The 27,765-nt window shown below is 42.6% G+C and overlaps 2 protein-coding genes across 5 annotated transcripts; both read left to right on the forward strand.

Annotated features, from left to right (window-relative positions):
• Window positions 1–4,827: 4,827 nt before the first annotated feature.
• On the forward strand, window positions 4,828–5,833 carry nop10 (NOP10 ribonucleoprotein homolog (yeast)). Its single transcript, XM_041031459.1, has 2 exons — window positions 4,828–5,028; window positions 5,413–5,833. The coding sequence occupies exons 1-2, from the start codon at window positions 4,975–4,977 to the stop codon at window positions 5,551–5,553; spliced, it is 195 nt and encodes a 64-aa protein (XP_040887393.1). The 5' UTR covers window positions 4,828–4,974; the 3' UTR covers window positions 5,554–5,833.
• Window positions 5,834–6,645: 812 nt separating this feature from the next.
• On the forward strand, window positions 6,646–26,103 carry LOC121177209 (solute carrier family 12 member 6-like). Of its 4 annotated transcripts, none has more exons than XM_041031438.1 (27): window positions 6,646–6,758; window positions 9,315–10,138; window positions 13,595–13,689; window positions 14,063–14,191; window positions 15,128–15,274; window positions 15,361–15,415; window positions 17,522–17,652; window positions 18,086–18,327; window positions 18,419–18,546; window positions 18,633–18,815; window positions 19,044–19,208; window positions 19,357–19,455; window positions 19,616–19,673; window positions 19,762–19,936; window positions 20,077–20,195; window positions 20,288–20,386; window positions 20,482–20,601; window positions 20,802–20,906; window positions 21,045–21,213; window positions 21,355–21,550; window positions 21,686–21,855; window positions 21,951–22,082; window positions 22,169–22,276; window positions 22,498–22,554; window positions 24,399–24,628; window positions 24,711–24,844; window positions 25,045–26,103. In XM_041031438.1, the coding sequence occupies exons 2-27, from the start codon at window positions 9,910–9,912 to the stop codon at window positions 25,134–25,136; spliced, it is 3,567 nt and encodes a 1,188-aa protein (XP_040887372.1). In that variant the 5' UTR covers window positions 6,646–6,758; window positions 9,315–9,909; the 3' UTR covers window positions 25,137–26,103. The 4 variants fall into 4 exon arrangements, with proteins under 4 accessions (XP_040887372.1, XP_040887371.1, XP_040887373.1 ...); XM_041031437.1 differs by having other exon boundaries at window positions 6,648–6,758; window positions 9,318–10,138; XM_041031439.1 differs by lacking the exon at window positions 22,498–22,554 and having other exon boundaries at window positions 6,648–6,758; window positions 9,318–10,138.
• The last annotated feature ends 1,662 nt before the right edge of the window (window positions 26,104–27,765 follow it).

Raw genomic sequence — 27,765 nt, forward strand, 5'->3', positions numbered from 1 at the left:
TGCTTTGTTGCTGGTTCAGCTGAATCGACTCCGGATGCAGAATGGGGGATAATTTTAGATTTTTCTCACAGGTTTCCACAGATGTCGACTCCAGGCTTGAGTCAGGATGCTCATGCTCATTTCTCTCATTCAGTGGTACTTTGCTTGGGGCTTTCTGGCTGCCTTGGTCAACCATTTTTGTGTCTTCTGTCGATGTAGAATCTGTCTGAATTCTTGGGCTCTGAGGAGGCAATAATGCAGGTGCAGAGATGGGACTGAGGTGTCCAGAAACTTTGTCCTCGGCCTCAGTCAAATCTGTCTTACTTGCATGATTAGCTTTCTCACTACTCTCCTCTTCATTTCTCTTGCTCCTGCTTTTGTTTGGACTTGAAACTGACTGTTTGTTTGCATACTCCTTGGCATTTACTTGTAGTTTGTCCTGCATTTCTCTCTGAGGCGAGGCCTTTGTCTCACTTCTTTCCATCTCTGAGTGTTGGACTTTCTTTCCACCTCTGGCAGCAGAAAGAGGAGTTAGCTGCACTTTTTCCTCATTAGTCATGCTCCTAGTTCTTCTCCTTACAAAACTGGACATTTGAATCTGTTCCTCTTGTCTTTTTATCCTCCCCTCATCCCTCTGACTATTGTCTCGTGGTGCCTTTGCTGAAAGAGAGTCTTCCACCCGCATTTTGGTGCAAAAATAGGAGTCACTGGCCTCACTCTGTTCCCCTGCCTCTACCCTGAGTCTCTCTATCTCCCCTGTGAGCTTTTGATGTTGTTCCTTATGTGCCATCTCTGAAAATTGCTCGAATGTGTGTGTTATTTTTGTTCCTTGGCTCCGCTCTTCAAAATTACTCTCATCTTGTTTACATAACAGTCTTCCTCCTGGGGACTGTCTGCTCCTTTTTTCATAAATTACCCCGTCCCTCTCTGGAGCGAATTTTGCCATTTTCTTAACACTCTTTTCATTTGGTTTCCTCTCCTCTGCTCTCTCTGTTTTGAATTCACTGCTCAGTCCTGCTTTCTGTTTTTCTTTTTGATCTGCCAGCCTCTGACTCTGTCTGATTTTGACGAGGTTGTAATTCTCTTCATTCTTTTCTTCCCTTTCAAAAGTCATTTTGGCCATCCCTTCTTCTCTTGTTTTTGTAGCTGTTTTCCTTTGTGTCACTGATGTTCTAGCAACATCTTCCAGATTTTTCTCACATTTTTTCTCAATGTCATGCCACTCACTTGTTCTGAGTTCAGAGAGAACGCCAGGCGACACTGATTCTTGAGAAATTTGCAGTCCTTCTGGTGCCTCTGTCTGCTTTTCAGGCACTGCACCTGGTGAACTGCCATCAGTTTTTGCATCACAGGAGTCTGGATGGGAATCTGCCACAAAAGACGAAGTAGCTGGCACAGGAATTGCATTGTTTAGGTCGTCTTTGGGTGTGTGGGACAAATCTTTAAGACAAGAGCACTTTGTGTTTGTGTTTCTGGGGCTACATTGTTCCTCAGACTCCTTTATCTGCGCTGGAGAAAGTGTTTTCATAGCCAGGACTCTCAGGGCTGGGGGGCCAGCTGACTGTGGTGGGCTGTCAGTCAAGAAATCAGCCCTGAAACAAGGTGCAGGAGGAGCCTCGGTTGACCCTGAAATACAGGAAGTTGAGGGGGACTCGGAGGCTGGGGGATCTCCAGGTCTGCTCTGGATCTTCTGGGACAAATTAGCTGACTGGGTCTTTGCAAAGTTAGAGAGGGACATTGAGGCGTCTTCTGATACGTTTGGACCACTATCATCTGCAGCTGATAAGGCTGCCGCTACATCAATGAGTATTGACTCCAAATCAGAAGTGTCTGGGGCAGATAGTGGAGACAAAGTACAGCTACTGTCCATGAAAAGGGAGTTGTGGTGACAAAGACTAGACAAGGCATCATTTGGCAGCAGTTCTTCCATTGATTCCTTAATCATCGTACTCAGAGATGCATTTTGTCCGTCATAGTTTGGATCAGCGTCAGACTGGGTGCCCGGAGGATCCAAAAAAGGTGTCTGAGCTCTTTCTTCGGCGTGTAAAACCGCCTGAGATGTCTCACCAGTTACTGTATCACTGTTGGAGTCAGCAGACAGTTGATGTGATTGATCCTTCTGGGTCACCACCACTGCCTGGAAACCAAGAGGAAGAACAGGAAGATGAAAATAAAAGATGACCTAACTGGCTTTTTGTACTTAAGGCCAGTGACATTTTTTCCTAGATGCAAACAGCCGTTCAATTATCTATATTTAACATCAGGATGATCACATTAGGCATCAAGTCAAAGTCAAGTCAAAGTGTTTATCGTCATGTGCACAGTAAACAAATGTAAATTGTCAAAATAGAACTAATACTGAAACTGACTCGTTCTTCTAATCCCAGATCAACCTGCTGCTCACAAGGCAACAAAAAACAGAATTTACTTATTATCATGTTACCTCTTGCTCTTGTATTTCAAGTGCAAGCAGGTCCAGGGGCTCTAGGTTTGAAGAGAAGAGGGAATCCAGGTAATCTATGTTCAGCATCATCTCCACCTGCGAGAAAGAGATGAGCACAGACTGAAACACAGAGAATAAATGAAAGCTAAAAAAAAGTACAAGCACCTCAAATGTGCCCTTAAATATAATGGAAAAAAGAGCAAAATATTTATCTCCCCTGTGTCATGACTTGCATTTTTATATTAATGCATCCAATAACTTACCTTTCTGACAAAGTCCTCATCACTGCACAGCTCATCCAGATACTCCAGAAACGTGCTGTTTTCTGTCTCTAGTTTCTCCTTCTCTCCGTCCTCGTCTTCCTCGTTTTCATGGATCTGAGCAGAGTCACAGATGGCAGAAAGTTTAGCGGGTGATGGTGAATTACTTTTGACATAACAAAAACTTTTCCCATGTAGACTTTTGTTCCATAATGAAATATTTGCAGTTTGAACAAAGAAGCAAAACTTTTAAATATTAATAATTTTTTACATACTTTTGGGTGTTTTTCCTACCAAAAAAACAGTAAATACATTTCTCTGCATCCTGCATATTTGCATGGATTTTTTCTATATTTTATAACACACAGCTATGAACCTTGGGACAGAGGGAGTCCATGATAATCTTGTATTCTGCATATCCTGTTGGAGGTTCTTCTACCAAAGAGTGTAGAGGTCCAGGAGAAACCTTGGACTCATGTGTATCATTTTCCTGCTGTTTTTCTGTGAACAAACACAGTGAAATGATAATGATATTTAGGAATGATAAAGTCTTAAAGATTTATCCTCTGGGCATCATGGAGATTGTTGAAATATTTCAGTCTGGACCAGAGTGGTGGTGGACCGACCAGTCAATAAAACAACATTACTATTCCTTGCCCTTTTAAATGAATGTTTGACCTCTGACCTTCTGACTTGGCCTTCTCTGTGCTCTGTTCTTTCCCTGATGCTGCAGACTTTATATTTAACTGCTCACTGACTGAGTCTCCTGCCTTCCTTGACAACCTGGAGTCAGGCAGATGACATTAGATGCAGTATTAAAATCAGGATTTAACTATGAACCAGTTGATATGATAAGATTATGTTGTCTGAAGTGTAGTTCCTTACAGTCCTGGAGCACAGGGCTGATGAACAGGTACAGTCCGAGGACACAAGCACCAGCTGGGGCAAACCTCAGTCAGGAGGAGCCTGGAATGAGGTGGTGAAAGTGGACTATGTGGGACCAACATACAGGGGCTAAAACCAAACCTGGAGTTAGGCGTGGAGGCGACTGGGCTTATATTCATCCAGCAGGTCTCTTGAGGAGAACAGGGGTTCAGTATGAGCTCTGGTATAAGTGGTGTCAATTCAGGCTGGACCCTGTCACCTGATGATAAAGTCTGGAGGTTGAGTGGAAAGGGACAAACACCTGGCAGAGAATTTAAATTAAAGGGACTCTCATAAGTTTGTATGTATCCTGTTTGTATCTGGGGTTGGATGGGGTGCATCGTCATGCAGGGGAGGAGATGTTGTAGAGACTGCTGGTTTGGGTTTGATTCCCTTTGTGTCCCAGAAGATGTGTGTGTTCTTTGATCAGGATTAGTTACACTCCTCTCTGCAAATGTGGAAGCTCTCTGGGCTGCCTCTTCGTCCATCTTTGCCCCAATTCTGATATGTAACAGTTTGTGGATGTGTGGTTCTTCCAGAGAGGCAGATCAGTCAGCAGAAAACATTTGGTGATAATATGGGGAGAAATAAGAAAAGGACTGGGCTCCGGACTCGAAGCGATCACGATCTGTCACTTAGGGTGATCTCAGGTGGAGAATCTGGCTCTGGGTCCATCCTTTATCTCTGTTGCTTTATAACTGTCAAAGGAAAGTGAGATTATAGTTGATGAACATCAGCAATTTGTAATTTAGCTGTTTCTAATGGCCAAGATTGAACTGAGCAGTTTCTCAGCGTGTGAAAAGCACATAATAACATAAAATGGCAAATAATACATATTGGTCAATCAAATAGTTCTCTTCAGGCTTACCTTTCTTCTGGGAGATGATTAGTCAGTGCTGTAAAAATGTGTCCATCGGTTTGCATCTGTTCATATTTTAAAAGTAAACTCAGTTCTTCAGGCTGATGTTGTTTACTTCTAATAAAGAAGTCTGTGTATACAGACATTCCAAACTTCATAAAGTCTCATCAGTTAAAATTTACTACCATTTTATTACGATTTTTTTTTTTTTTTTTTTACAGGATTGTCTCTATATATTATAGTTTGTGCGGTAATTCAAATAGATTAGGTGATTATACTTACGGCCTTAGAAACGCAAAGTTTTGTTTTGGGGGAAACTCCATTTCCCAGCATGCCGAGCGCTCTGAATTCTGGACCGGACATCCGCTCTGCCATCTGGGCGAGGAGAGCTTTTGCCGCACGTGGAATTGGAAGGAAATTTTTACAAATCTTGACTTTTTTTCGATATAAATCAGTCAATATCGATATTTCTGCATTTGTGTGGAGCTGTAAGACAATCTTTTGTCGCGATGTTTCTGCAGTATTACCTGAACGAGAACGGGGACAGAGTCTACACTCTGAAGGTAACGTTGTGTTTACATCGTCCACATATTACATTATTGTGTATTAATAGATTTTGCTTGTAGTTTCACTCTAACTCGTCGATATTGAGGCTTATTTGAGCTCTTTTGACTCTTTTTCTCTCTCTGGCGGCACTGATAGGATCATTATTAGTAAATTATCGTGCAAAACGCGCAACTCTATATTCCTTCATTTTTTGTTGTTTTTTTATTGACCTCTAACATCCAGTTTGTGCTGCAATGATCAGTCGAATTTATTGACTCTAGGAAATTACACAAAACACATTTGTCAGTATTTACTGGCATTTAACATTTAATAGACACATCAGTACAATAATAGATAATCAAAATACATAGATAATCTTAATCGATCACTGTCACCAACAGAAGGTGAGTCCTGACGGGCAGCCCACCAGCTCAGCCCACCCGGCCCGCTTCTCCCCTGACGACAAGTTCTCCCGACATCGGGTGATGATAAAGAAACGCTTCGGCATTCTGCTCACACAGCAGCCCAGACCTGTTCTGTGAGAGGGAAAGAGAGAGAGCAGAGGAGAAAGCGGAAGGAGGGAGAGGTGGATGGATGGAGATCGAGACCAAGAGATGGAGGGATGAAGGCGAAGATGGGACTGCAAAGCAAAGAGCAAGAAAACTCCAGGCCCAAACTGAAGGGACTGTACATGCATTGGATATCAGCTATTGCTGAGGTTAAGGATTTTTTTTTCTGCTGTTATTTGTTAGCATTCATTTTAGGTTATTGTTATAATTTTCTGTTTTTATTCTGAATAAATGTTTGGTTGGTGGACTGCAATCTTTTGTCTGTGCGTATAAAACCCAGAGTAGGTCACAAATGAAAGAATAAAGCCCGAGTGAAATTAGAAAACATAACAAATGCAAATTCTTGCATGACGGGTCATAAATCATGTGCTTTGGCCTTCTCACTCACCATATCTCAACTCAAACAAACACCGATGGAAGATTTTCCTGAAGTGTGAACATCAATCTCTATCATCAAAACAAATGAGAGAATATCTTTGGAAAAATGTTTTTTCTGACTCCTTCAAGCTCTTAACTACAAAAATCATATTTTTCAGCATTAAAGTCAAACCCTGGTTTCTATGACAAAAGTGGGAAAGGAAGAATTTATCACAAAGTACAAGGAATATACACATACCACGCTTACCTAGCTAAGTTTTGTGGTTGTAATATAATACAGCAATCTAAAGATGTTTCAGCTAAAAGTATGACAATCAAAACCCTACGTAAGAGAAGGTGCAGAAGCTTTGTCAGCAGAATACATATCAAAAGTAAACTTTTACCTCTTGGGACTTTGATGGAAAGGCTTACAACACACCTGAAACATGACCCAGCTTTTTGCAAGGGGTCAAAAAGACAAAAAAAATTAATCAATTTGAACATTTAAGTGATAAGTTTTAAACAGGTAAAATTAAAAACAGCTGGAACAGACACGATCCATGTCTAGTCTTTACGGACTACATCTCCCAGTTAGCGTTGACAGCACGTTTGTCACCACGCATGCGTAAAATGTTTGGGGCGACGGCAGGGGAAATAGGACCTGCCGGGCATTATCGTGTTTGCCTTTTTTTTTTTTTTTTGTTTGGTCTGTTGGACAAAAAAAAAGTCCCGAGAAAACCTGGGAGCGGAGCCAAATCTTGCCAGATGTAACTGAAAACAGCCGTATGGTGGAGGCCGTCTTCGGAGGAAACGTGAGCCAGGTATGCGCTTTATGTGACTGTTGTGTAAGCTTTGAGATTTTCAGCGAGCATTTGTCGCCGTCTGTGAGATATCTGTGCAGGTCCGCGGAGTTGACAGTGTATCAACGGCATGGCTAGCGTTAGCTTCGGCTAGCTATGCCGCCTGAGACCACCTCACCCAATACAAGCCCCCCCTCTTTTACCTGTAGAAGTGATGTCTCAGTGCTTGAAATGCTGCTTTTCATTACACGGGGCTTGATTTAAACAAAAAAAACACAACTTTGCAAAAATAGGCTAATTACTCCACCAGTTTATTCCAAATCAGCTGCGCGCCTTTCTGATTTTAGCCGGTTTCAAACGCGTTAAAATCGCCGCGGTTTAGTGGTTTAACGCCAGATGCCGCATTCCTTTTGTCAGGAAAATGCTGTCTAAGGTCAGGTATGAAGCCGCATACGTTCTCATAATTTTATTATAACGCCAGCTCTGACTGTGCTGTGATATCGGGAGGTGTTTACCGACCGGTTCAAGCCAGAATTATTATGGCTAGCTTAATTGGCTTAGAATGGGAACTGAGTGGCGGCTAGCATGGGAGCATCACCAGCAACTGGGTTTTCCTTGAACATGCAGGTTGGTATTAATCAGAATATTTTTTTTTAATCTTAATTGATAAAGGCTGGATTGAATACATGCTTGTCTCATATTGATTACAGCCGCATTAGCATGAGCCCTCGTGACAGAGACTGACAGCTTGCCAGGAGACCAGGACGACACAGTCTCCTTGTTTTGGATTAATATTCTGATAATTATCAAAGAAATACAGCAGTATTTTGGATATGAGCTCAGGTGCAATGATGCGGTATTTTAAACACCCCCACCCTGCTGAAAAATCAGGTAACATTACAGCCATTTAGTGATAATGTAAGTCAGAAAAAGCATTGCAGAGCTGCAACTAAGGATTATCTTCATTAACGATTATTTGCTCGATTGATTGATGAATTGTTTGGTTTGTAAAACGTCAGAAAAATGTCCAAAAAGCATCTGTATAGATATTAGTTTAAGCCGTAGATGATGTTAGCCTGATATGATATTGATTTGACATTAACCAGAGCTATTTGTTTGTGTTTTTGTTGGATTAAACACTTGACCATATGCTTGAATTAGGGTAAGACATCATCCATTCTGTGTTACGCAGTGTATTACAAGCATGATATGAATGTAACTGAACAGGAAAACAATACTATCAGATGCAAAGTAACAGTTTCAATCAGCAGAAACTGGGGCTGAATTGCTAGAGAAGAGAAAATTCTTTGCTCCTTGTCCTGCTGTTGTAATGTGCTTAGACTGAAACAGAAAGTGGACACTAGGTTTTATAATCACCAAATCTGCTGCATTAGCATATAAGTAACAAGAATTGGGGGGGGGCAATGCATGCTGGGCTCCACCCGCTGAATCGGCCAAGCCTAGCTGGAAGTTTGTGAAAATAAACTCCCTCCTCTTCCCAGGGAGACGCTTTGCAAGTTGAGCATGAGAGATGAGCATTACAGATCCCTTCAGCTTGCAAACCCATCTACCCCACCTTGCTGTCTGTCCCCCTGTCCATCTCTGAATGTGGACTAACAAAATGTGTGAGGCAGGCAGCATTATAAAGCAAGAAAACGTGCCATGCCTCTGCATGCAGTGAGAGGAAGCAGCCAGCAGCTACTGCCACAACCGGTTGGAACTGCTCTCCTTTTAATAATTAAATTATGAACCAAGCTAAAACAACAGTTCAGCTATATCCACCAGTCTTGTCACGTTTTTCCCAAGATGACGGAGTAAATTGCATAGTTGACTTTGCACCTGCAAGGCACACGGGCCAACAGTGAGATTCATACTGGTTATTGTTTTACACTGCCTTCATTTAGAGACCTGTCAGGCTGCGGAAGGATGAAACCCCAGACACAGCTTTCTGAAAGATAAAGTTTTGTAGAGAGGGACATGCATGCACATAAATGAAAGTAGGTGGAAATGGTGAATCTCTGGTCAAAGGGTGTAACGTTTAGTTGACATTTCATTGTGTAGAAAGGTGTGCTGGAACCAGCATTTGTTGATTTTAGTTGCAGGGGAGGGAGGGGACTTAAAGGGACAAACAAACAACCTTTTACCCAAAACCTAGAGCTGCAGTTCTCCTTTTTCAGCTTTCTACTATGCATGCATTGATTTTATGGTACTACTGAGAAAGCATTGTAAAACTGTGTTCACTGGTTATCTTCGCAAGTAAACATGACACAAACGCTGCTTGGTGTTAACTCCTACATGCACCACCAGGTCTCTTCCACTCCGATGAAAATCTGAAATGCAGGCAGTGTTGTTTTTCCTAATTTTAATTCACGGTACATGCACCCTACTTACATTTTGAGATACTGTGTTTCTTTTCACAAACACTTAGGTCAGTCTTTGCTGTATAAACTAACTTATGCTTTATTTTTTTTCTTCTCTGTCTCAATCATCTCCCTCCCTTCCTCTCCTTTACTGCACCGATGCCTTTTCTTCCCACCATGTCTTCCTCTTGCTGTGACCACTGACGGTTCATATCAGTAGAACGACACTTTGTGCATGTCAGGCAAATTTTAGTTTTGTCTACTTGAGAAAAGGCAAAGAGAAAGACGAGTTTAGAAGACTTTGTGACTGCTGTCCCGAGCTTTAGTCTTCATCCATAGGAATCAAGACATAGTGTTGAAACACTTAGTTTGATGCAGAAGAAGGAAAAAGATTTAGCTTGATATTATAAGAAGAGACACCTGTCACACATTTATAGTACGGGAATTGGTCCTCCCTCCTGTGCTGGTATCATTTATAAATCCATTACATTTTAAACAGAATCAGAAAGACTCTGACTCTCATTGGCACAGAGGGACAGCTGTTGTACTTTTTCTTTCACATGCCTGGTGGAGGACAGCTATTTTGCTTCAATGGAGAATTCCAACTGCAAAAGGATAAATTGTAGAGGCCGCCGTCACCTCAGTATCACCTGGGAGATAGCCTAGCCTAGCTTAGCATAGCCCAGGTCAGCACAGCCCCACTTGCTTGTCCGTGACCACCCCCCCCCCCCTACTCACTCACCATCTATCTTCTCCTACATCCCACACAACATCCCTCCCCCTCCTTGTCGGACTTTTCCAAGTGAGTTATCATGGCATCAGTGCGTTTTACGGTGACTCCCACCAAGGCGGAGGACCTCCCGGGGCTGTCCGACACGTCCCCTGACATCAGCTCCCGCTCCGGCGCCCGTGTGCGCTTCGGCTCCAGGGAGAGCGTCAATCGGAGTGACCCGCTCAGCGAGGCGTCAGGAGGCCTGACGACCTCTGCTACGGCTGGAGGAGGAGGGACCGAAACGCCTGACCACAGCAACGTGGACCAAGGTGAAGAACACACACGTGCACACAGACATAATGTGGTGTTTCTGTGGTTTCAGGGGACATATGGCAAGGTTTCTTATGTTTAAAATAAACCTCATAAAGAGTGTTCACACCTTTTATGGTGGACAAAAGCACTGGCTAGAGTCCACACCTAGTCTGCATAACAACATGTCACTCTATTGTATGTAATCCTTAATCTAATGTGAACTACTTAGATTGCTGCAGACAGTTTAATCCGTATGTTTGAAGCGTGTAAGCCAGCCACTCCTCTATCATGACACACTGGTGAGAAAGTACGAACAGCCGAACCTGTTTTAACATTTGGAAATCCTGCTTCCAAAGTGGTTGCATTTGAGGCAGCATGTTCCCACTGGATTCCCATGAAATTCTGTTAGAATGTCCCTTTTGTGTTTCTGTGCTGTGCAGTGTTTTCCAGATTGGATAACAGATGTATCTTTTACTACACTTGCTGTCAGTTAGATCCATAAATGGACTTTTTTTTTTGGTGTAAAAGAAATTGAAGAGCATCTGTAACGTTGCCGCTCATCCAAATCAAACCCGTCACTTCCTTTAGCATCCTGCAGCGCTGATTTCTGTGTTTTTTTCTCTAAATCTTTCTTTGGACGTTAATCTCTTGCTGCCATTTGGATCTGTCAGCGTGTGAATCTATTTCATGGAGCTTTCACTCGCGTGCATGTCATAGGCCTACAGTAGAGTACCATTCATTAGTTACAGTTTAAACTCAGAAATTCAGACTGTGAAATCAGTCATGCAGTGTTCACGCACAGGCAGCAACTGGCACAGACTGGCTATGCAGGAGTGAAGCCAACGGCACGAGAGATATTCAAGCTCACAAGGTTTCAATGAGCACTGTGTCCAAAATGTAGATTCAGTGGGAAGTAAAGAGGGAAGTGCTATTTTTAGTGTCGTCCTCATGCGTGTCTCAGGTTTAACAATGCGTTTTTAAATGTGTTTTATGGCTCTGTGGGTCATTAAGCTCTCCCATTTGTTTCCTAAGTGAGAGCTTGACTCCAGGGTGCTCCTTTGGGGGGTCCACAGCAAAGTGAGCAGCAGTTCAGTGCCACCGTTACTGCACTCAGCAGTCGATGAGAACAATAAGAGGACTAAAATATATGCCTGTTGTGATCATAGTGTAGGTTTCACTTCCCCCACTGCTGCTCAGCCCACCTACAGAGCTGATGCAGTGATTCAGTTCGTAACTTTATGGTAGCTGACGGCAGAAACCTTTTCACATGGACACAGTTCTAACAAGTGCAGGTATACACCTTAGTGAGTCTAGTTTGACATGAAGATTTGTGGAAATCCAGATGAGTATCTGAAGAAAAACAGTAAATACTTTTTTTTCTGACTGCTGTGACGGTGCAGTAATTCACTCTCCAGAAGTGTTTCAGAATAGCTGTGCTGATTCACAGGCTCAACAAGGGGGTTAAAACCGTGGAGAGATGTAACTGTATTAGTTGCACTGATCCACTTAAGCAGTTGCATAGTAGTAAGGATGCCCCACGTTCTTTAATAAGCTTCCATAAATAGACATCGAGCCGGTTAATCCGATTAAGTTTCGATCAGGCTGTTGTGATGCTGTGGTTGTTTACACAGAGAAACAAAAGGGGAAAATGGCTGGAGACACAGCTGCATAACCTCTCTGTACAGTCTGTCCATTGTTCTTTCAGTCACCCACATAAAAAAATATCAGAAATAGCAGAGCAGTCGTCTCCCGGGCGGCTGGAATAAAAAAAACAACGTGCTGACAAGAAAAATGCTGCTGTTAAAGTGAATGAGTCAAGACCCTGAAAGGTGATGCAGAGGAAAGGAGGCAGGAGGAGAAGAGAATTGTTTTCAGAAAGGTCAACTGCTCTGTGATTTACTATTTTTGACACCGGTAAAGTTAACTATTGAATCCTTATAGTACACACACACACACACACACACACACACACACACACAGCTTTCTGCTTCACTGGTTGCTCACACATATACAAAAAGGCATCATACTGAGGTGTGGAGGACTCCTCTTGGGGAACACACACACACAGCAGACAGATGTGTTCCTCTGTGTTAAGCTGAGCGTGAACTCTGCAGTTCTACAGCTGAGGTGTTTGCATGAGGCTTATGCTTCTGTGCATTAATAACTCGCAGGTGATTGTGGACAGTTGGGACTGTAGCCCAACCCGTGCTAGATTTCTGTAGGCAGATACCAACATAGATTATATATGGGAGTTTTAAAAAAATCCAATAACAGCATATTGGCGCACATTATTTATAATATCAACTAATATTCACAATTGAGAAGGTGAATCCAGAGAATTTTTGTAGTTTGAAGTTTAAAGTTTTTTTTTGTCTTTTTTGGTTTATTTGGTTGATAAAATGTCAGAAAATAAAAATCATAATTACATAGAGCCCAAGGTGTGTCTTCATATGTCTTGTTTTTTGTTAGGACGTGACGTCCACTGAGACACTGTTGTTGTGACTCCTGACTGTCCTGATCAACAGGTTTGGCGCTGAACATACCAGTGGTCATCAGAAACCTGACTGTGTGAACTGCATGATCTCGATGACATGCACTGACATGTGTTTGCACACACTGATATGTATCTGTATTTATTCCAAACACCTTTATTTTATGTACAAACAAATGAGCAAATAGCCCGATTCGCTTATTAGTTAATCTTTTCCCACCATGCCAACATGCTTCAGCCACTGAATATTAACCAGCAAGTTGGTGTGGACTCAGTTTCACACTCCTGGGCCAAATGAAGGACTGTGAACAGGATGGGAAGTTACCGCCCACCAGCCAAATGCTGGCTTTTTTTTTTTTCTTGCCATGGCTTTTGACTTTTCCTCATCGTGTAACCAGCTGATGTAGATATGAAAATAGTGAAAGTTGCTGATGCATTTTGGGATGTACCAACTAGTGCGTCATGCAATTTTCTGTCCGGACGATGGAATTTTGTCTGCGTAAATCTAAAATTATTGGCAACTTTTTTGATGATCGTTGAATTGCAAATTGAAATTTTTCTTGCTTTATTCTTTGCTAAAGACCCACTCTTTATATGGGTCTCAAGTAATGTCACATGCGATTGTTAAGTGTGTCACTGCGTACGGCCGTTTGCTGCCGTTAGCGTGAGCGTGGCGTAGCAGGGAGGGAAGTGATGTTGCTGACTCAGGTGCTGCTGATGCTGTGGTTGGTGCTGACTGAGGTGAAACTGAATTGGTGACATGGTGGCTGTTGTATTAAACTGTGTGTGTGTGTGTGTGTTTGCGTGGAATGAATCTGAGTGCAACTCGACCCCGAAAAGTCACGGTGACAGTGACAGTGATGAAAATGGCCACCAGTGTGTCTAGACTTACTGAAGAGCGTTTCCCGCTGTGTCACGCTTTTCTTTTGTTCCTCTCTCTCCGTCCTTCTTTCTGTCTTATCATCTCTTTATTTGTGTCTAGGTGATGGAAATTCCAAAATCTCCAGTGTGTATATCAACAACAGTCATGGGATGGATGATGACGACTTCTACGACAGAAACTTGGCCTTATTTGAGGTTTGAAACACATTGTCGATGTAACACACATCCTTTGTAAGCGCATTTTACTCATGGTGTAAATATTGTGCAGAGTGGTGGCTCTCTTTTTATTTGCCAATTTGTCTGCTAAAATGGAGCCAAAAATAAACCAGCATTTGGTTGGTGGGTGTAGACAGTTTAGTTTTTTATAGCTTGCAGAGTTCCCTGGAAACAGCTCTGTTTTCCATTTCCAACTTCTTTAACAAGCCATAGAAAAGGCCTCTTTCTGCCCTCAGTTCCATTTTCTTTCACTTCCTATCTGTTGCCTTCCTCTGTGCTTATCATCCTTTCATTCCTCATCTTTCTCCTTTTCCCATCTATATGCCCTCCCTGCTTCCCTGTCATCCCACAGGAGGAGATGGACACTCGTCCGAAGGTGTCCTCTTTGCTCAGTCGCTTGGCCAACTACACCAACCTGACACAGGGGGCCAAGGAGCACGAGGAGGCCGAGAGCATCGGTGAGAAGAAGAAAGCCAGCAAGGTATACCAGACTCTGTTTACCAGACACATGTTTTTGACTGATAATAGGCTTCTAAACTCATCAAGGGAAATAAAAAGAGTAAAATGTACTGTAGGGCTGTGATGCCCATGACAGCACCTAAACATCATATATGATCCCAGATGTACTTTGTCTTGCTGTGCAATGTTCTCATACTACAGCAGTCACAACCAAGATGATGATAATGGGTACAGTTATGGCATAACAGGCTGAAATGTCCTCAAGTGACTTCTGTGTGGTGCGCATGGTCTACCTGAAATAAAAGAAAAAAAAAACAAGACATCTATCGATAAAAATCTAAATTAAAAAAAGGAAGATTTAACTTTTGCTCAGTGAGTCCCTGACAAGTCTTCAACTGTTGCCCTTTTGTGCAGTGTAATTTCTGTTGATAAGGAGCTGGCTGGCCTAGATAAGACCGTCTGTTGTGGTGGTTCAGAGTAATTTACCATATTCACCCTGTTCTGAGTGTACATTTGCAGGATTGGACACATTTGCCAACAGACGGCCGGGAAAGTTAAACCAAAACAGTTTTAATCTCCCTTCTGGCCACGCAGTGTGTTCAGTATAAGCATTAACATAAGTCTGGTGCATCAGGGTGGTGTAGTGCAGTGATTTCCACGGGGTAATGAGTCAAAAAAAAAAACCAGCCAGTGTGGTTTACCGATTGGTGCAGTGCTGATGCTTAGCGAAACTGTTGGAATAATATTCTTTTTTATATAATAACATCCAGTTTGAAAGCATCAGACAAGAAAGTGTGAGAAGCAGTTTTGTGGAGTGTGCCGATGCTCTGTCTTTCTCTTTGTTTACCTGGAATATGAGGTAGAAATAAAAGCACTGTGTGCTGGATTTGGTCTTTGTTGCTGAAAAACAGATTGGACTTGATTTTTGTTCCCTCTCTCTGCTGCTTGTATGTTCCAGTCGCCTCAGATGGGGACGTTCATGGGTGTGTACCTGCCTTGCCTCCAGAACATCTTTGGCGTCATCTTGTTCCTGCGGTTGACCTGGGTGGTGGGGTCTGCTGGGGTGCTGCAGGCCCTCTGTATTGTCTTCATATGCTGTTGCTGTGTGAGTATTTGGGTCTGTAGCTGCAGCGCGTTATGAGACAGGTGAAAATTTTCTAAACTGGCTGTTTGTCTGTCTCTCCACTTCAGACAATGTTGACTGCGATATCGATGAGTGCAATCGCCACTAATGGAGTGGTACCAGGTATGTCTTCACCTCTCTATCTGTCCTTTTCATCCTGTCCATATATGTGGATTGAACGACACAGGTGTGACGGCCTGTTTCAGGTCATACATATTTGCCTTCTACTGCAGTAAAACACAACCAGTGAATACAGACGTGGGGACATGCAAACATTGTGGCAAAGAACATTTTAGCAGCATGTAGGCTTCAGTACGTGACTTATTACACGCTATCTGATTCTCTCACCTTCTCTTTGAAACTTATTTACACAATAATCCACATTTTTGTGGCGACCATTTTGAGTTTACCAAGCCAGGTGAGCTCTGTAGATGTCCATTTGAATTGAGGTTGTTTACCCCCAGTTTTCCTTCTCATCTTCCAGCTATGGCTGTGTTGATAAAGTGCATATGTTTCTTCTAATGAGTGTTATTTCTGTTTGTCCCGTCCCTCTCTCTGTCTACCTCTTCCTCTCTTGTTTGTACACACATTAAAAATCCAGTATATTTATCCACCATTGACTTTGCCTTTCACTGAAACACCTCTAGTCGAATATCCCAAATGTCAAAGTAGTGTGATATTTCCACTAGCATGTGACATTTCGGTAACCGAATGTAGAATGAAAACCCTCGGGAGGTAACATAGAGAGTAAATGTCTAACATGTCTTGTTCGATGTCAGACATTTCATTTCATGCCCTCTTTTTCTCACCTGAACAGCTTCAAGCTCTCACGCTTTCTCACCATCTAGTTTCAGATGGTAGTTAATACTGTACGTATGTAGTTTACTCTGGTTAATGTAAAGGAATTATCAGAAGTGTTTGGTTTCCCAAATACAGCTCAGCGCTAAAAATCATACATGTGCAGGTGGTGCAGGTCTTTTGACTCCAGTCAGTGTCTGCAGAAAGTTTCTAGACACAGTTTCTGGAGCCTGTGTGCTCAAGAACGTCTCAGTGACAGGTCTTGTTTCTCAGGTAGCTCAAACATCACAATCCTACGCCCGTCATGTGTTTGTCTAATATGCGAGTGACTTTAAACGGTTGCATTTTGGAAACCAAACACTTAACTGTGAACTTACGGTCAGTAAATCATATAATCTGTTTATAACTGGTTCAAAGTGTATCAGCAAATTATTCTTACTGTTTATTTGAGCTCACTTGGAGTACCAGCTGCGTATGGTAATGCTATGTGCAGCATTAAGCTTAACACAGTATGGGCTGGTGTTTACTTTGGAACTGTTCTATACTTGTGCCAATGCAAAGGCAATTTCCCTGGTTGGAGAACCAGTTAACCAGTTTGTCTTAGTTGGCCTGATTAGGGATTAAGAATAGGGACATTATCATCATCATCATCTTCTTCTTACATAGCTGACTGGCTGCTTAGCAAAAAAAAAAATAGTTTTTGAAAAATGGCAGTTGTATTAAAATATTTCTTTCATTTTAAGATTAAAGAATTTGTGATATTATCTAAATAAAAATTAAAGTAACTAAAACTGTTTTTCTCTAAAACCGTATAGTAATTTAAAAAAGAAAACCGTCAGATCAGAGAACAAGTGAGCGAAACTAAAAATCTGATCAGGCATATGATGCCAGCTTTCAGTACAAACATATTTAAGTGCTCATTGGTACTGACACATTTGGTCGGCACATAGAAATAATTGTGGTTTGATAACCAGCCCTCAAAACTGTCAGGAGTTTACTTCAGATGCAGTAAACTGAACAACCAGTGAGGAAAAAACAGTTGTAAAGAGTGATTTGCAGATACGAACTGACCAAAGGTGTGCGCCGTCTTCTTACTCCAATGTGTCATGTAGAACATTATGCTTATTTCTACAAGCATAGGATGACTTCTCTCATCAGCTGTCCTCTTTTCTCTCCCTCTACCTCCTAACATCATAATGTTACTAACCATCCATCCCTCTCTCTCTCTTTTATGTCCCATCTCCTCTTGTCCAACATCTCTGTCTCCCTCTCCATCCTTCTTTCTCTTCTCTGTACAACCTTTATTTTTTCTTCACTTCTTTTTCTTCTGCCATCATACTCTTCTCTTTCTCTCTCCATTTTCACTTCTCCCAACCCTGATGTACAACCTACCCTGCTCTCCTCCTCTCCCTTTCTCTCCTCCCCCTCCAGCGGGAGGCTCCTACTTCATGATCAGTCGCTCTCTGGGTCCAGAGTTTGGGGGGGCGGTGGGCCTGTGTTTCTACTTGGGCACCACCTTCGCTGGAGCCATGTACATCCTGGGAGCCATCGAGATCCTTCTGGTGGGTTTCGGCTTCCTCCCCCTCCTCTTCATCATAATCGCTATTGGTTATTGTTGGCATCTGCCTTTCACCACCATTATTTTGTTTGTTATTATCTATACACTGAAATCAGTGAAAATCATGACCATCAGAATGTGTCACCATGGTAGATATTAGATAGGTTGTATAAATGATATACTGGTATATCTCTATAGTGTTACACTAAATTTTCCAGCTTATTAAATACCTGAAAAATCAAGACACTTATTCACACCACACCATGTTTTAAATAGCTGACAAATTCATATCGCTAACTCATTGCACAACCCCACTCACGCCCTGAAAAATAATCTGCATGATTATGCATCTTATATTTGCACTTTCCGATTAGATAATCAAACTTGCTAAATGATATTAATATGGTGTCACACTCTCTTCTCCCTCCCTCCTCCAGATGTACATAGCACCTAAGGCAGCCATTTTTGAGTCAAAGAACCCTGAGGGTGAAGGGGCAGCCATGTTGAACAACATGCGGGTCTATGGCTCCATCTGTCTCCTTCTCATGTCCTTGCTGGTCTTTGTGGGTGTGAAGTACGTCAACAAACTGGCCTCCATTTTCTTGGCCTGCGTCATCGTCTCCATTGTTTCCATCTACATCGGAGCGCTGGTCTCCGCCTTCAAACCGGCACATTTTCCGTAAGTGCTGATTGCGCTTTTCCAAAAATACAACGCTGACCAATCGTTAAGCTTTCACGGTCTTGACTGACTGATGGGCTTCTGTCCGCAGCGTGTGCATGCTGGGAAACAGAACGATCAACGGTCATGAAATTTATGACAACCATTGTGCAAAAACCATCCTGCCTCTGCCCAAAGAACCAGTGGAGAGAGATGATGTCAACTTCACAATTATTAATGGTGGGTAGCAGAGGGAGCTCAGTGATATTTAGCCTTCTCAGTTTCATCCACTGGGTTTTCTTGACGTACTTTATCCGTCCCAATAGAAAACAGCACTGTAGGCCCGACCTTTGACCCAAGCCACGCTCCTGCAGTGGCGAAGACCACATATCTTTGGAAGCGTTTTTGCCAGGGCCCAGAACCCAACTCCTCCTGTGACGAATACTTTGCGTCCAACAATTTTTCCGAGATTCCAGGGATCCCCGGCCTGGCCAGTGGGATCATTTCAGGTAGAGTGTGTTCATGTGTGTGTGAGTAATGTGGAGCACGTGCAGACATGTGAAGCATTTCAGAGCAAAGCTTGTATATCTTGTATTTTAAAAACACAGGAGCAGGGAAGACTCATAGACTTGTAGTAATGTTAGTAGTAACTACAGGTTTGTTTTAAAGTATCTCAGGGACTCAAGATTCGTTTTAAAAGGATGAACAGTAACGACATATGAATCTTGTCCTCATAGAGAACGTGTGGAGCTCCTACCTCAGCAAAGGGGACGTGGTGGAGAAAGGCTCCCTCAGCTCCTCTCATGTTGCACATCCGGCATCAACGCACCAGCCTTACGTGTTTGCTGACATCACCACCTCCTTCACACTGCTGGTGGGCATCTTCTTCCCCTCCGTCACAGGTACGCCCTTGTGTTTTTTCTTGTCCATACAGCTGCCACTTCAGGACCAAGTGCATCAGGTCATAATAATACTACTAAGTTATACTACTTGTAATTCTTATATTAATAGTCCCTTGTTAATTTTACTGGTCTTCCTTTCTTTCCTCAGGAATAATGGCTGGTTCGAACCGGTCGGGGGATCTGAAAGATGCCCAGCGCTCCATTCCCATTGGAACCATCCTCGCCATCCTCACCACTTCCATCGTCTGTATCCTTTCATAATTTTGTCCCTTTTTTGGATCATTCTATAACTTATAACTGCCTCTTCAGCTGAATTGATTGCTTATTTTATGGTACAGTTATGTCTGAAATGCACTTTAATTTGATTTAACTGCTGGGTGTTGTTTTCCTGAGTGCTGTCCATCCAGACCTGAGCAGTGTTGTTTTGTTTGGAGCCTGCATCGATGGGGTGGTCCTCCGAGACAAGTCAGTACATCTGCTCTTGTATCTGTCTGTATATATGTGTGTTATGTGCTGTTACATGTGAGCGAAAGTGTATTTTTGCCTCTTGCAGGTTTGGTGACTCAGTGAAAGGGAATCTAGTCGTGGGGACTCTGGCTTGGCCTTCTCCCTGGGTCATTGTGATTGGCTCTTTCTTCTCAACGTGTGGCGCAGGCCTCCAGTCGCTGACCGGTGCTCCCCGACTTCTGCAGGCCATTGCCAAGGACAACATCATCCCCTTCCTCCGGGTTTGAGCTGCTAATATTCATTTTAATTACATTGTGTTGTTGGGTAAACGGTCCCTTTATCCCATTTTCACTATTATTTGCCTGGTACCTCTGTACACATTTTTACTTTTTTATTTTTCTTCTGTGTGTGTTTCGACCAGGTGTTTGGTCATGGGAAGGCTAACGGGGAGCCCACCTGGGCCCTGCTGCTGACGGCCCTGATTGCTGAGCTGGGGATTCTCATCGCCTCTCTTGACATGGTGGCTCCCATCCTTACAATGTGAGACACATCTGTGCGTGTGTGGATATTTCACTCCGAAGTATCTCACACTTGTGTTACTAATATGACTGATACGTTTTCTTTCCATCCAGGTTCTTCCTCATGTGTTATCTTTTCGTAAACCTGGCCTGTGCCCTCCAGACACTCCTGAGGACGCCCAACTGGAGGCCACGCTTTTCCTACTACCACTGGTACTACCAGATATACACTCGTGCATACACACACACACACACGCATACATATGAACACGCACTGATCTTTGCCTCTGGTGTTCATCTGTGTCCAGGACCTTGTCATTTCTGGGGATGACTATCTGCCTCGCGCTCATGTTCATATCCTCTTGGTACTACGCAATTGTTGCCATGGTGATTGCAGGCATGATCTACAAATACATTGAGTATCACGGGTATGTTGCCATGGAGCCCCCCCTCTCCCCAGGTTGTGTGTCTGTGAAAGTGTGTGTTTTGTATTTTTAGTTTATTTCCAGTGTGACTCCTCTATGTTTTGTGGGTGTTAGTCAGGGGAAGTTACATACATATCACAGTATCTTTGCATCCTCATGTGTATTGTATGTATCCTGTGTGTGTGCGTGTGTGTCTGTATCAGAGCGGAGAAAGAGTGGGGGGATGGCATCCGTGGTCTTTCACTCAGTGCTGCCCGATATGCCCTCCTGAGGTTAGAAGAGGGACCACCGCACACCAAAAACTGGAGGTACTGAACTGCAAGTTATTATAGCTCAGTTAAGAGTTTATTTGTAAACCATAATGTCGAATGTAGAAAAAGCTCTGCTCTTAGTGATTTTTGAAGAGAATCCATGTCTTGCTTGTCTTCTTGCCTGTCCTTCTCCAGGCCTCAGCTGTTAGTGTTACTAAAACTGGATGAAGACGCCCACGTCAAGTCTCCTCGCCTGTTGACGTTTGCCAGCCAGCTGAAGGCGGGAAAGGGCCTGACCATTGTTGGCACCGTTGTCTCTGGCAACTTCTTGCAGAGCTACGGAGAGGCCCTCGCTGCTGAACAGGTGGGAAATTAACTTTACAAGGTTACAGGGGGTCACAAAATATGGAAAGGTTTCATGTGAGGCTTTGTCTTTCTTGATCTAGTTAAAGTTGTGCTAAAGTCAGTGGCCGATAATCTTACAGCTGTATTTCTCCTGTTTCAGACCCTAAAGCACCTGATGGATAAGGAGCGTGTGAAGGGCTTCTGTCAGTGCATCGTGGCTCAGAAACCGCGTGAAGGCATCAGCCACATGATCCAGTCCAGCGGCCTTGGAGGAATGAAACCCAACACCGTGGTGATGGGCTGGCCGCACGCCTGGAGGCAGAGCGAGGACCCACAGGCCTGGAAAACCTTCATCAGTGAGTCGCAGTCGAAGCCAAATGTGCTGACTAAGTTAGAATATGAGTGAGAACATGCACAGAGGATTTTTTTCTTTTCCTGAGTTTATGATTCCAGAGTTAGTAGGCTAACAGTGCCCCCTCTCTTCCTTCCAGACACAGTGCGGGTGACCACAGCAGCTCACCTGGCGCTGCTGGTGCCCAAAAACATCTCACTGTTCCCCAGCAACAGTGAACCCTGCACAGAGGGCTACATCGACGTCTGGTGGATTGTCCATGACGGGGGGATGCTAATGCTGCTGCCCTTCCTCCTGCGCCAGCATAAGGTAGTTTTTTTTTTTTTTTTTCTGTGTTTTAATACATTTTTAAAATTCTTCTCCTCTTGCTGCACCTCTCACTGCTTTGATTATTCTCTCCTCAGGTGTGGCGTAAATGTGGGATGCGAATCTTCACAGTGGCCCAGATGGAAGATAATTCAATCCAGATGAAGAAGGATCTGGCCACCTTCCTTTATCACCTACGCATCGAGGCCGAGGTGGAAGTAGTTGAGATGGTACGCTGCTCGCTATGGAGAACAACGATGCTCGTCTCTACACAACTGTTTTCTTGTCTCTTTATTCTCTTCTGTTCTTCTCTCAGCATGACAGTGATATCAGTGCATACACGTATGAAAGGACGCTGATGATGGAGCAGAGGTCTCAGATGCTCAGGCAGATGCGACTGTCGAAATCAGACCGGGAAAGAGAGGTAAGGTTCGGTCAAGCGAAAGATTGTCGTTGTGATCTGGCCTCCATCTTTGTGACTGGGAGTTGTTTTTTTTTTAATCATTACTGGTGATGGATAATTTCTTGATTAAGTGATTGGATGTGGGTCATTATAACAATGAACATCGGTTGTATGCAAGATGACCCATAACACACTCACGCAGTATCTGATTTGTCTGTGAATGTCGTGCATCATTTTATCAGGGAAACCCTGGTAGCAGCAGCAGTAGGCCAGAGGCAGGTGGAACTACAAGGTCTCAGGTGAGGTCAGTGGTTATGGCCAGCTGTAAGTTCATCAATTTCAATGAAATATAAATTGTATAGGACATTGTGGAGGAAGTTAAAAGTAGCTTACAGATAGAAGCTTATTTAGTGTCATTTTTGGATGCTAATTATTAAAGTAGTATTACATAAAATGGGGAAAAATTAAAAACGCAATGAATTCTCTGTGGTAAAAGTATGGGGAAAATATCCATCCGTGTATACTGCATGTTATTTAGTTGCAGGAATGCTTGCAATAGAGTTTTGATATTTGTTTGAATTAAGCTGTAAAATTGAGTTTAATTCAGTTGAGAAATGACACAGTGGAATCATTAGCTGTTCCTTGTGTGAGCAAATAAAGACAATGACGCGTTACAGGAATAGAAAAAGGCAGGATTTTGATGAGAATGAACCATAAACCTAAATATTTCGTATGCACCATTACATTCAAGGACACGTCCAGCTTAACTATTAAAGTTCGTGTTGTCTCCTTTTGCCACTGGTCTCCTCAGCGGGTACGCTGGAGTTTTGATGATGTAAGTTTATTGTTTACACAGTAGTGAAGCATCAGCTGTCTGATGTAGAGCAGTTTAGACATAGCGGTCATTCTGGACACACACACTGTCACAGCAAAGAGGTTTCCTTGATCCCACGATCTGGATCAGCGAACACCTCAGAGCTTTGGTGAGGGCGATTGAATCCTTCAGAAAAAGACAAAGAGCAGTATGTGAATGTGCATTTTGAAAATTGGTGGAATCCATTTTCTCTAAATACCAAAATCCGGTGCGTGGGAAGCACACTGGCACAGTGAAGAGAGTGAAATGTGGCAGTAGGGATTCAGGACATTTCACCCTCTTCACTCGATATCTGAACTTTGCCTTCACTTGTGGAGGGTGCAAGACAAAAAGGACAAGAAATTAGAGAGCAGTTATAGATCTAGGCTGATGAATTTCCAGTCTGACATGCTGACAGATATTAAGTAACAAGAAATTGCTAAAAAAAAAAATTGATGAGGCCATTTGAACATTACCTCCCTTACAGAGTTTGTCCGCCACAGAGCATTGACAAGTTGATTTTTTTTTTTTCCACACTGAAAAATGTCCTGTGGAAACGTAAGGATCCGACTTTTAAAAATCTCAAGTAGTGTCGGCCTCAAAAATCCATTATCAGTCGACCTGTAATCACATTTATGACTCTCCAACTTTAAAATGATGAGACGTCAAATCATTGCTCATGTTAAAATTTCAGCTGTTCTTCTTCAGGTTGTTTATCTTAAGGATTCAATTGAATGTTCTTGAGTTTGTCCAGTTTAATATAACAACTTAATATATACTGACCTGGGTCAAATGTGCTTTTCCTAAAAGCAGAAGTGTTGGAGCAGTAGAGAAATTTCTCTCCTCTCTCATTCCACTCTTTTTTTCCCTCGTTCATCCACCTCTCTTTGACTCTTCCATCATTGTTTTCTGAATCTCAGATGCCTTTTGACTCAGGTCTGTCTTTTCAGAAGATTCAGCACTAACGCTGTTGTGTCCCCTGTAGTTGTTCTCCAGTGCTTCTACTAGAGTAGGCTGGCCTTTATTTTGTACTAGCAAGATAGGTGACTGTATGTTGTTGTCTGTAGGTGTTTCTTTCCCCCAGGTACAGGAGTACTGGAGTCCCCTCAAACACCTGCAAAGGAAACAGAGACAGACAGGTACAAAGAGACAGAGAGAGAGAGACAGGAGTAAGGAGTTGGGGAAGGGACAGCAGTGGTGTAGAAGAGGGAGGCATCGAATAGGGAAAGAAAGGTTGAATAGGTGTTGATGAGAAAGAACATGTTTTTGTTTGGCTGTCCACCAAACCAGGCCCAGCTGGTGAAGGATCGTAACTCCATGCTGCGTCTGACGAGCATCGGATCAGACGATGACGATGACACCGACGGTGGGGAGCGAGACAGGGCGGCGAGCGGCGGCAGCTCCGAACACCACCGTCGAGTTCAGATGACCTGGACCAAAGAGAAGACCTCGCAGTACAGAGCCACACACTCTGGCTGCTCCACGCCCGAGGGCTTCAGAGACATGCTCAGCATCAGGCCGTGAGCTGAAATACAATTTTTACTGGGAGGAAATATTTCTCTGACAAACATGTTGTTTAATGCACCTGTTTTTTTCCTTCAGGGATCACTCTAATGTCAGGCGGATGCACACCGCCGTCAAACTCAACGAGGTCATTGTCAACAAATCCCATGATGCCCGACTTGTCCTGCTCAACATGCCAGGACCCCCTAAGAATCCAGAGGGAGACGAGAACTGTATCCTTATCACCAAGGGTGGCAAATTACATATTTAATGGCTGTTTTTGTCAGGGTTTGCGAATTTAACAATGCTAATAGGACAGTATGAGGCATCACATCACCTGGTAGCCAATCAGAAAGCTTTTTCAGCGTGATGTGGGTGAGTACACGATGGTTTCTTTGCTCACTGCGGAAACGTTCCTTGACTCGTTGACCAGACATGGAGTTCCTCGAAGTTTTAACAGAAGGACTGGAGCGCGTCCTGTTGGTCAGAGGTGGAGGAAGTGAAGTCATCACTATCTACTCCTGATTGGACAAACAGAGGAAGCCAGCCTTAAAGAAGCAGCCAGTCGCGCAGAAGGGAGACGGAGGGGCCTGTGAGCTCTGGGGGTATGGGCCCAAAAAGATAGACTGTCATTGGCTGCAGCATCCGTCATCACGCCCAACGCCCCACCCCGCTCTTTTTCTTTCATTTTTACACTCTTCTGTCAAGACAAGGGTTTCCATTCCACTTATGTCAAGCTACGGAAATGCCAACACAATTCCATGAATGAGCAAAAAAAAACTAAAAAAACAGGAGTGTTTGTGTGTGTGTGTGTGTGTGAAAGTCATCCATCTGAAGGAGGTTTGGTTTGTGGCAGAAGGGACCAGCGTTGTGTTAGGAGTGAGTGTGTTAGGGCGGTGAACCACTGAATGGGGAAAAAATGTAAAACGCAGAGCGCGAGAGGCCGTGAAGCGTCCCAGAACAGAGACTCAGGGTTGCATTTTGTACAGAATGTATTTTGGAAACAGATGTGAGTGTTCTGAGCGTAGCCTGAATGTCTGAATCGAGTGTTTTTGTTGTGTCCTTTTCTCCTTGAAGAAATGGAAACGGTTTATTCCAAAACGTCATAAAAACTGGGAAAGTAACACAGCATCAAAGGAAGTGAGGAGTCTGTAGTTTTAAACCTGCTTAGTGCTACATATAAGGAATATCAGTGTGCTTTTTGTGCCATCTCCTTACTTGAAAGTGTAACATGTTTAAGGAGATGAAAGGAAGAAATGGTTATCAGTTATATATCAGTACTGGCCTCTATTCTTTTTATATCCACCTTATCCACTAGTATTTGCACAAACCTCAGAATCAGTTTTATCCACTGTGAATTTCAAAGTGGAGTGAAACTGAATCATTTTAAATTCTTCTGTGTGTTTGTCTGAACTTGCTGCTATTTCTCAGAATCTGCTCTAGTTTATGGAAAACCATTTCTGCCAAGAAAAAGACATAAAGTTAAAAAGTTTAAAAAAAAACCATGATAAGCACAAAACTGAGGTGAGTCTAAATTCTGATTTACCATGAGCAAATTAAGACTCCTAGAAGAAAGCTTCTAGCAGAATTTTGGCTTAGTAACCCCAAATTTTGACGGATTCTTTCATAAATTTGACTTCCTAAATTAAAGTCAAAATTATGAGATAATTAAAAATTATGAAGTGGGTCAAACTTTTGAGGTGGTAAATCAGAATTATTAATATTGACTTAAGTCATAATTATATGATAAGCCAAACATTTGATTCACCAAAGTCAAAATTATATGATGACTTTATCTCATAATTTTGACTTTGCTGCATATCATTTTTTATATATTTTTTTTTAATGATGTGTAACGTTTTATCAGTTTTGTGGTCTTAGCAGAAATGGGCCACACATTATACATATAATGCATAATGTGGTGAAAACAAATGATTGTTGCCACCTGAGACATATCTTTATCTGTGAAGCAGTGAAACACCAGCAATCCGCTCTGCTAATACGTGGTGTCAGCTGTGTGATGGGTATAGCTCGGTCGTGTTAATCATGAAGGGGTTGTCTTTATGCTCCACCATCATTTATTGAGTTGTCAGTGTCGACCAAGATCCCAGGAAAACTAATTAAGAGTCAAACCAATGTAAAGGAAGTCATCAGAGGTTTTCTCTGTGTTGTGCCATAAACTGGCCCTATGTTGGACAGCAGGTGAATAGTTTGTGTGTTAGAGTAGGTGGTAAAGTGTGTTTGGAGAAGTGAGGTGGTTTGTGGTTGTTGTTGTTGTGAAGGCCTCGGAAAAGGGAAGAATTTGGAAAGTATTGTTGACACACTGGACCATTGTGGAGAGGACCACTGCACTGCATGCTGTCAAAATGTCATTGTCACTCAAAATGTTATTGTCACTCAGAGAGAGAGCGGTGTGTGTGTGTGCAACGTATGAATGATACATATGTTCCTTTGACTCAGTAAAACAGTGTTTTCCATTCCCTCTAATGAGAATATTGGCTGCGCTGTGTAGTGTGAGCTTGTGCCCTGAAACTCTCCACCTCACCATACACCTGAAATACACCTGCTGACATCCTGCTTTGACTGTGTGTGTGTCTAAAAGAGTGTGTGTGAAAATGAGCTTGTTGCTAAAAGTAAGGAGCTGTAAACTAGAGATGTTTGATTTCATTCTAATGCTTTGTTCTTTTTCTTTTTTACAGTGTTATTGTGCAGGGATTCTTTCATGTTCATTGTTATTTCCTAAACATTGTTTTCTTGCTTGTACATAAAGACAAAAAAGATCCCAAGTTTTATCTTTTTTTAATTACATTAATATAAAATGGAATCATAAAAAAACTTTGCTTGAAAAAATATGGGAATAAATAAAGCAATTTTGAAAGAAAAGCATGCATGTCTGTTTTTGTTTACCGATATTGGTATCATAATTTATTAGAGTTAATGTTCTACAGAATTATTAGTTTGTAAATGTAAGATTTTTACAATGTGGTGCTGCTGCTTCAAGATTAAGAGATTATTGTCATACCCACAGAGGAACGGGTTAAATGTTTACATAAAAACAAATGGTCAAAAAGTGAAGACAAGTGCCAAAATAAACTGTCTTTTATTTTGGAACTAATTTTTCTTCCTGCGTAATGAGGTCACTTCCACTTGTACG

This window comes from Toxotes jaculatrix, chromosome 23, assembly GCF_017976425.1.
Source record: "Toxotes jaculatrix isolate fToxJac2 chromosome 23, fToxJac2.pri, whole genome shotgun sequence".
Lineage (NCBI taxonomy): Eukaryota > Metazoa > Chordata > Actinopteri > Toxotidae > Toxotes > Toxotes jaculatrix.

Coding starts and splice junctions, on each gene's coding strand:
- nop10 (XM_041031459.1), top strand. CDS start 4,975: ATGTTTCTGCAGTATTACCTGAACGAGAACGGGGACAGAGTCTACACT. Junction 5,029..5,412: donor ACAGAGTCTACACTCTGAAG/GTAACGTTGTGT, acceptor TGTCACCAACAG/AAGGTGAGTCCTGACGGGCA.
- LOC121177209 (XM_041031438.1), top strand. CDS start 9,910: ATGGCATCAGTGCGTTTTACGGTGACTCCCACCAAGGCGGAGGACCTC. Junction 19,456..19,615: donor CCTCACCACTTCCATCGTCT/GTATCCTTTCAT, acceptor CTGTCCATCCAG/ACCTGAGCAGTGTTGTTTTG. Junction 20,907..21,044: donor CCGCACACCAAAAACTGGAG/GTACTGAACTGC, acceptor GTCCTTCTCCAG/GCCTCAGCTGTTAGTGTTAC.